We start from the raw sequence: 9,363 nt of genomic DNA, 5'->3' as shown, positions 1-9,363 counted from the left end.
GGGCTTGCAAGTAAGCATTTCACGTTAAGGTTGTATTCAGCGCATGTGACAAATAACATTTGATTTGATCCCTGTGGAACACTTTCGACACCTTGTAGTCCATACCCCAATGAATTGAGGCTGTTCTGAGGGAAAAAGGGGGTGCAACTCAATATTAAGGTTTTCATCATGTTTTGTACACTCAGTGTATATCTGTGTGGCCAGGAGGTTTCAGTCATATACTGTAGATCTAAACTAGGTCATTTTACGGAACTACCATGAACGCCTTGTAAGTTTTGTTTGCAATATTGTTACTGAGTGCTTGGCCCACATTTCACCTCTGTGTCCATGAGGAACAGCTACTGGAGCCGGGCTTTTCCATTATGTGCAGAGGCAGTAAAAGTCCTAAAAATAGCACCAGACATTTTAAAATGTATCTTTCACGGTATGACCTTGTACAGTGGTTTTGGGATAATATAATTTTCACTTCAGCAAAATGGTTCTTCAGTGATCATATGAACTGACCTTAATTGGTTGTCCTTTCAAAAAATGCATTTTGTTGTATTGTGACGCATTGAGAAGCAGTATCAGTCAACCAAACCTATTTTTATCACTGATTCCCTCAAAAGATGTTAGTGTGAATGTACACTGAACAGAAATATAAACGCAACATGTAAAGTGTTGGGCCCATGTTTCATGAGCTGAAATAAGATCCCAGAAATGTTCCATAAGCACAAAAAGCTTATTTCTCTAACATTTTGTGCACAAATTTGTTTACATCCCTGTTAGTGAGCATTTCTCCTTTGCCATCCACCTGACAGGTGTGGCATATCAAGAAGCTGGGGACAAGAGAAGGCCACTCTAAAATGTGCAGTTTTGTCACACAATACAATGCCACAGATTTCTCAAGTTTTGAGGGAGTGTGCAATTGGCATGCTGACTGCAGTTTGGCGTTGTAACCAACATCAGTGGGCAAATGCTCACCTTCAATGGCCACTGACATGCTGGAGAACTATGCTCTTCACGGATGAATCCCGGTTTCAACAGTACACTGCAGATGGCAGACAGCGTGTATGGCGTCATGTGGGCAAGTGGTTTGCTGATGTCAACGTTGTGAACAAAGTGCCCCATGTTGGGGGTATGGGCAGGCATAAGCTATGTACAATGAACACAATTGCATTTTATCGATGGCAATATGAAGACAGTGAATTAATGCCGTGACGAGATCCTGAATCCCATTGTCGTGCCATTCATCAGTCGCCATCATCTCATGTTTCAGCATGACAATGCATGGCCCCATGCTGCAAGGATCTGTACACAATTTTTTAAAGGTATCTGTGATCAACAGATGCATATCTGTATTCCAAGTCATGTGAAATCCATAGATTACGGCCTAATGAATTTATTTAAACTGACTGATTTCCTTATATGAACTGTAATTCAGTAGAATCTTTGAAATCGTTGCATGTTGCGTGTATATTACTGTGCCACAACGTCTGTGCTGTCATGCCTTGAATTAAGTTGTTTTCACAATGCAGATTAACTCTGCCATCTGTTGAACTTGGTCTCACTACAGCACAATAAATAATAAACCAATATGGTCTATCACAAACGCTCAATTTTGATATATTTAAGCATTAATCTTCCCAAGATCAATATACTATTATTTACAGTTGAAATATACCACATTGCACTTGTCATGAACATTGTTTGGTCTAAGTCCAACCCTTTATTTGACACATATGCTCAGATGGAAATACCTATTATACTGTATGTGTCCATGATTGTTACCTCAGTCAGCATTTTCTATTTTCTAAGAGTAAAAACAGCCCATTGGCCAGGCAGGCAGGTCAGTGAGGAGAAACGGTTAGGCGTCACTATGGTACCTCTAATGAATCCCCTCTAGAGATAACGCACAACAGTGGGACGCCGAGGAAACATCTCACCCATCTAAGATAACATCAATCACTCCCCATCCCTGAATGGGAGCTGTGCACCTAGCGCCTTTAACTGCGAATGAAGACCCTGTGCCTGGCAGCAGCTGGCAGCCAATGATAAGGGGGAGATGGGGAGCCCCTCAGAGCCAGCAGGTTCACAACCATACTGGAAAAGTCAAATCCATCAAAGTCCCAGCCACATCATTATGGGAGCCAGTTCTCAAAGAGCCAGCTAAGAGGCTGAGCGAGTCCCCCACGTGGGCCATGGGCATCGGTTAAGTGTACAGGGTTCTTACTAATGAGTCCGTAAGAAGTCAGACTTGGGGAGGATTTTATGTGGTATGAGATATAAAAGATAGAGTACATTTTTGTTCTAGAAAATGTATAATATGAACCCTCTCAGGAAAACAGACCAGACCATATGGCTTGTAAAAAAGGTTGGAAACAAGTAAATTAAAGATTGTTTGAAAAGTAATTTTATTATAAATCAATAGGTCTCTAAAAGTCATTCAGATGCATAAAACAATTGTATATATACCTGCATTGCTTGCTGTTTGGGGTTTTAGGCTGGGTTTCTGTACAGCACTTTGAGATATCAACTGATCTAAGAAGGGCTATATAAATACATTTGATTTAATATATGCTGTGAGTGCACATTGTATGAAGATATGATACAAACTAAACAACTCAGAGTGGGATAAATCTCAGTTAATTTGCTATCAACAGTTTTCATAACCTTGTCTCCAGGGTCTTGTCAACGGAGAGGGGGTTTTCACACAGTGTGATGTTTTTAAACGCCTCTGAGATCTCCAGGAGGGTTTTCCCCTTGGTCTCCGGCAGGTAGAAGAAGATGTAAAATGACGCCAACAGACACATGCAGGCAAACAGCACGAAGCTGACTGATTTTAGCAGCTCCTGTGGTACAGAGAAGAGGCAGGCAGGTGAGTTCCTATAGTTACAATAACCAGGGGAACAACTTGGACAGTTGGCTGAGAGCCTGTGATTAAATAGTCCTCTCCTAATGTTCTACTCATGGCTACAGGAAACCTTTGTTTCATTTTAGATAATTCCACTTATGTCTAAATTAGAGCTCTGCTGTTTTACAGACTGGCTGAGACAAAGGTAATACTGAGATAATAAAGAAAAGTTTTAATTGCAGTGTCTCAATGTAATGTTCAAAGTATGGAATTACTGTATGCCTGGTATCTCTGGGGTATCAAACTGTCATAGTGAAGAACAATGGGCTTTGTGCTCAGGAAATGTCATTGTATCTCAATTGGTAACTTAGAAAGAATTATAAAACTTTGCAAGCATTATAAAAGCATAATACAACACTTCATTCCAAAATGGTCTATATAGACGTACGATAAGAAAAGGGAAAACTAGTCCCAGCACGGAAAAGCCAAGCCAGCGCAGGATCCCAGTAAACACAAACGCTGCAGGCCGGCACGATTGGATAAAGATCTCATGTGTGAGAGACGGCAACACTCCAGCTAGGAATAGCACAGGCAACAGGAAAGGATGCATTAGATCAATCACCACTGATGATCACAGCAATGTAATGTTGGTATTTTGTCTATACTTTGTTATTGTATTATTACTAACCCATTCTGTGGTTTGATATTAAACATACCTGGTCCTCCTCCATAAAAAATGACAAAGAGGAATATCAAGCCAACAGTACTGTATGGAATCCAGAAGCTGTAATCCTATAACAATATTGTTAAAACAGAATAAATTATATTTTATTGTATATTTTCCATGCACATGGAACAACCACCACTTTTGCTGGTGAAGTCGTGACCAAGGGGATTCGGGACACATTCTAATGTGATACACATCCATGTATCATCACTTAGGTCCTCTTACTGTATATTTGTCACAATGCAGGAGAGTTGAAAGGTCAAGGGACTCACCTTTAGATTGAGAGTGATGGTGATTAATATCATGATGGCAGACATGGCCCCAAAGCCCCCCCAGAGTAGCGCTCTCCTCCCCACACTCTCGATCAGCAGGCCCTAGGGATGAACGGACACAACAGAACTTATCCGGAACCTTCCCCATCTATCACTCCCTCCTTCCCACCGCACAGGGGATGGCAGAGCCAGAGGAGCTCAGACATGATTTACTGTTTAGGAGCTCAGGAGGGGCATTCACATCTTAGTGACAAATATGTTCAACCTGTAGCGGAGCTTCTGTACAGTAGGCACAGGTGGTGGGATTCCTGCACGGGGACAGTGTTTCTTCCTGTATGGTCACTCCTACGGTTGCCTAATGACCACTTAACGAGTGACATTTTCACATTAATTAAAAAGGGCTCTACTTTAAACCTTTTTACCCTAGGTCAGGGGTGGATAAACCTTTTGGCTCAAGGGCCACATTAAGTGAATGAAACCAAGTGAAGGGCCACATACTATATGCATGTCAAAACATGTGAAGACTATTCATTTTCAAATTGACATGCATCTACTAGTGTACTGTAGGTGTACATACGCTTGCAGAACAATTCTACCCTTGTACCATCTCTACCCTTGTTTTTTGTGAGCAAATTTTTCACAAAATTGATATAATTTATAACATGACACAGTCAAACACACACACAGATCCTGCATCTCTACCCTTGTAAAGTACAATCAAACTTTGTCACAATATGCAAACTTAAATATATATATATATTATATGTCTGGAGACATGCAAAATGCAACAGCAGATGTGTAAAAAAAAAAAGATTCAAAAATGTGAGTGAAACATATGGTAAGAGCATCTGTTTAATTTGGAATGGTCTGTTTTTGAAAGCATGTAAAGGAACACATCTCCAATGTGAGCCATATTTACAGTTATCCAATCATTTCAGTCCAAATAAGTGTTAATTGTCAGATGTATGGGGACAAATAACCTGTATCCAAGTGCATTGCTGGATAATTCTCACTGCATTATCATCACCATGAAAAAGCATAATCCTTTCCTACCCCAGTCAGTTATTTGAGTCTTAATGTGAACAATGGGTCTGGTCACCTCTCTTGGCAAGGGCATCAAAGTCTGGTTCATGACTGAGAACATTTGTTCACACACATGTGGACCCGAATAAAACAAGCATCCTTTGGGCGTTTTTTTTTCATGTTTGTAAACTTTGTTTCGTTAAGTGAGCCATAGAACGGGACTATTGTTGCTGTTTTGTAGTTCTCCTTGAAAGCACTGTCAGAAAATTAGCAAGAGACTGGCTGCTCATTTGTCTGGATGCCCCAATATGTCCACACCGAAAGCAAAGTCGCCCAGCCAGTCTGTGTCTTTCAACTCGGAGAAGTCATCAGCTTTCCAACCGTATCAAGGAACATACCTATGTCCCCTCTCAGTTCCCACACATGGCAAAATACTTTCCCAGGCTTAGCTAGCGCGCATTTGAATGATACAACAGGTCCTGATGCTCTGCCTCTGTGTCATTGAGTAGCTGTATGAACTGACGATGGTTCAGCCCCCTTGCCCGTATGAAGTTGACACATTTTATAAGCACTTTGACAACATTTTCCAGCTTTAACAGACTTTTACACAGGGCTTCCTGATGAGTAATACAGTGAAGAAATATCAATTCCTCAGAGTTTCTTATTTTACTTTGTCTTTTGTAATCTTTTTAGTAGGCCAATATTTTTACAGGTTAGATTTGGTGATCTATCTGTTGTGACATTTGTCAGTTTGCTCCTTGGTAGATACATTTTTTTCCAAGCTGGCAGACATCCTGTCATATAAATAAGAGCCCCTGGTTGTTCCCATCATTCATTCGATTGCAAGAAGTTCCTCTTATTTCAAATTTCTCATTTATTCCTTTGACAAAAATGCAAAGTTGAGAGGTGTCTGATGTCAGTACTCTCATCTAGTGCTATAGAAAAAGGATTGAAGCTATCTGCTTTTTTCTTCAACTCTGAGATTAGCTCCTCACCTATCACTCCTCACTTATCATGTGATAAGCTAATTTTCTCCAAATTGGCTTTTACTCTCAGGACAAAGTATATCAGCAGGCTCCATACACTCGTTCACAAACGCTTCACCAAAAGGCTTGCTATGCTTTGTGATTTTATGTGCCAGTACTTACAGTCTTGAGTAAACCTTGAGTAAACCGTTTAGTAAACATATTTTGTTGAGCTTTTAAGTTTGAGGCCTTCCTTGCCTTTTCCTGAGAGGACAGATCGCTAGCGTAGTTAGCATGCTTGCTTAAAAAATTATGATTGAGATTATATTCCTTAAAAACGGCAACACTTTCTTGGCATATCAGACATACCGCCTTATGTCCAATATTAGTATAAAAAGTATTTTGCTGTCCATTCTTCTTTAAACACACAACATTCAGAGTCCCACTTTTCTCATTTTCGCAGCACTCATTTTGTCAAAAGCCGTCAAGCAATGAATTGGCTATGATGACTAAGCGTATTCTGAATCTGACTGACTAGGCCCAAATACAGAGAGCGCTGTCAGGCTACAGCGCCATCTATTGGAGGTTGTTTGTCTATCACGGAATGAGTCATTTTAAGCCAGAAATCTTACAATATAATAATATTTAATACATTTGAAATATGTCTAGCGAGCCGTACTTTGCCCCCCATTGCCCTAGGTACATAGTGATGGCCATGCTTTGTAGAAGTTAAAGAGGGGTATCGTAGTGTACCCCCTATAGTGTAGCCCATGTTACCCAGCAGCACTCACACAGGTGATGGAGGTGAGGACCTCAGACACTCCAACACCCAGAGTCACATAGCGGATCTTATCCAGGGGGATGCCTGCCTCCTTGAAGATGTCAAAGGAGAACACACTGATCTGAGGGTGGAGGGAAGAAGAGGAGTAGGATGTAGAATGTACAGTAGTAGGTACAGTATGAGATAAAAGACAGAGGGGGCTGTGCTTACTGCGGTGATGCCAGAGAACTGGATGCAGCCGTACACCACCACCATGGTGATGAGCTGCCATCGTACGCTCCTGTCTCTCAGCAGCTCCAGGAGAGTCTTCGAGGTCTCGCCTTTTATGGCAGCCTGCTCCAACACCATCTCCGTCATCTCCAGCTTGTACTCACCCCTGCCCCACAGACTCTGCAGAGCTGACACACACACAGTTTCTGAATATGATACAAGAAGTAACTAAAGTCTCCTCAGTTGTATAGACTTTGCACCCAGCTATACAGGCCTTGGCCAATCAGTCCGCTATGTGTAATAATATACGTTTATGTATTTAGATCCAGTGTAATATAGTACTGTACATAATTTCTACATTTGCACAGACAGTACTCAATGTTCTGAGTACGATCGTTGCTACTTAGGATGGATCCCTTTGGACATCAAGAATTTCAATCTTGGTGCCTATGAGGAAACACAAACTACCTTTTTTGCATGCCTCTGCATTGCCCTTTTCTATCAATAAGTATCTTGGGGCCTCGGGGAAGAAGGGCAGTGTTAGCAGCTGTACCACTGAGAAACATGTTGAAACACACAGTAGGATGTTCCAGCTATCCTCACGACCAAGAATCTCCCTGAGAAAGTTGAGATAAAGAATCAAGTCAGAGCATATTTCAGGATATCCAATTTGGCACACATTGATAACCATCAGTTTAATGTGATACTTGATGTTTTTGTCTTTTGAAATGTTGAAATTCAGAATGAGCACTGTACCTTAGTCCAAAAAATTGTCCTGACAGTTTACCAATGGAGAGGAAGGTAGCAGATGTTAGTGTTACCATGCCCCTTATCTTTTTGGGTGAACTCTCACCCAGGTATATTGCATGGATATTCACTCCTAAACCTGAGATTCACAAACAAGAATTAAAAAAATCAATGCTATCAACACTAAGATATAAGACCATTCCATGATTTTATTTTACCATGGCTAAATGATCCATAGATTAAACTAATCTGCATGAAATGAAAGGTGCAACATCATCACATTGGTAGGACCTGCATTGAATCCAAACAGAAACCGAGCAATCAGGATCATCTCAAAGGAGTTTGCCCCCCTACTGGTGAACATGATCACTGCAGCAACAATGTTGACAACATTGTTCCATATCATGGCTCTCTTCCTGAAGAAGAAATGAAGAAAAGTTTGAATGAAAAAGTAACTTAAATTGAGATAAATACAGATGACAAAAATCAGTGCAACTCACCTGCCAAACCTCCCAGCAATGCACCTGACACTCATCGAGCCCAGGAGACCCCCCACAGCGTACAGAGACACTATAGCTGACCAGAGGAGTTTGACTGTCTGTGCCGGTGGGGTTTCTTCATATCGCCCAATCCAACTGCTATTGATGAAGTTCCAGATGTACTGCAAGCAGACCGACATGGTTATGGAAACAGACAGTCTACAACCCTGGTGAAGTAGGCTATGTGTTCATTTGAGCAGGGTCGAATATGCAGATTTAACTTGTGTGAGATGAAAATAAGATATTCATAAACCTTGAACACCATGTTATATTTCCTAGGTATTTCTTGCCATGGGAAAAGTAGTGGCAATTCCAGACTCATCAAAACATATTTAGTATCATGCTTTTTAACAAAAATGAGTGTGTGGGGAATCAATGTGTTGATATCTCTTACTGGTGAAGGGGAACTGATGACAGTAACATGGAACCCATTTTGAAAAGATCCGCCAATACCCAAAATTATTATGAAGACTAGAGCATTACCATGGGTCTGGAATGGAGAACATAAATGGGTAAACATTTTACAATGAAAGTTACAGGTCGACACATATTTAATGTCAATGAGGTATATAACCTCAATCAATAATGTATCTTAAAAGTATTCTTAAAACGCTTTTAAAAAACATTGACAGAGATGGCATGGATAGACTACTATGTAACCTCTCGTCAACATTGCTTCTCTTCCCTGTTTAGCTGAGTCATTGTGCTCATAGATTTGTCTAATTTGTACCTATTGTGATTTTATAACCCTTTCATACAGCAATTAATTATGTTATGGCTATAAACGTGTTGTTCGTAATAAGAACCTAATTTCGTAATAGATTTTTTACATTTTCAACAGTAACATTTTTGCTTATGTTACCTTTGGATAAAATAACAGGAAACTTACTAATACTTACTCATTCAGATATGAAAAAGTATATCCCGTTTCAATAATAATAATAATAAAGGTTGCCTACCAGGTGCCTCAACAAAGTCTCCATTCTGTATATCTTGAGAGTTCCATGTAACACAATTATGTCTAACGTTACATGTCCACCTGACAGTTGCTCTGTTAGACATTTTCAGGAATAAGATTAATATTTTACATCTCAGAGGGAGCTTAACTTTCAACCACTGAGTCGCTGTCACATTAGTCCTACTCGTCTCTGTAGAAAGTAAGAAAGCCTATAAACCATTTGGCAACATGTGTTTAATCTGAGTGAAAAGTTGTGTACTTTGACGTGAGATAAATTGGCATACTTCGTGTGCTCGGCCGACATTCCG

General features: G+C 40.4%; 1 protein-coding gene across 1 annotated transcript; it reads right to left on the bottom strand.

The window, feature by feature from the left end:
- Positions 1 to 2,369: 2,369 nt before the first annotated feature.
- On the bottom strand, positions 2,370 to 9,335 carry slc2a9l1 (solute carrier family 2 member 9, like 1). The gene is made up of 12 exons (XM_029683590.2): positions 9,057 to 9,335; positions 8,492 to 8,587; positions 8,059 to 8,219; positions 7,850 to 7,974; positions 7,568 to 7,697; positions 7,280 to 7,428; positions 6,812 to 6,999; positions 6,612 to 6,722; positions 3,833 to 3,934; positions 3,550 to 3,625; positions 3,282 to 3,409; positions 2,370 to 2,831 (listed from the first exon to the last, which is right to left on the bottom strand). Exons 1-12 carry the CDS (start codon positions 9,078 to 9,080, stop codon positions 2,646 to 2,648), a joined length of 1,476 nt encoding a protein of 491 aa, XP_029539450.1. The 5' UTR covers positions 9,081 to 9,335; the 3' UTR covers positions 2,370 to 2,645.
- Positions 9,336 to 9,363: the final 28 nt, after the last annotated feature.

The sequence above is a fragment of the Oncorhynchus nerka genome, linkage group LG15 (assembly GCF_034236695.1).
Source record: "Oncorhynchus nerka isolate Pitt River linkage group LG15, Oner_Uvic_2.0, whole genome shotgun sequence".
NCBI lineage: Eukaryota > Metazoa > Chordata > Actinopteri > Salmoniformes > Salmonidae > Oncorhynchus > Oncorhynchus nerka.
The sequence above is the reverse complement of the archived record's forward strand: the minus strand, read 5'-3'. Positions and strand labels throughout refer to the sequence as shown.

Bases quoted from the DNA above. Each gene is read 5' to 3' on its own strand.
- slc2a9l1 (XM_029683590.2), bottom strand. From the start codon at position 9,080: ATGGAGACTTTGTTGAGGCACCTG. The intron at 7,698-7,849 runs GTCCTACCAATG...TGTGAATCTCAG, and splicing joins TCTGTTTGGATTCAATGCAG to GTTTAGGAGTGAATATCCAT. The intron at 6,723-6,811 runs GTAAGCACAGCC...CTCCACCCTCAG, and splicing joins AGTTCTCTGGCATCACCGCA to ATCAGTGTGTTCTCCTTTGA.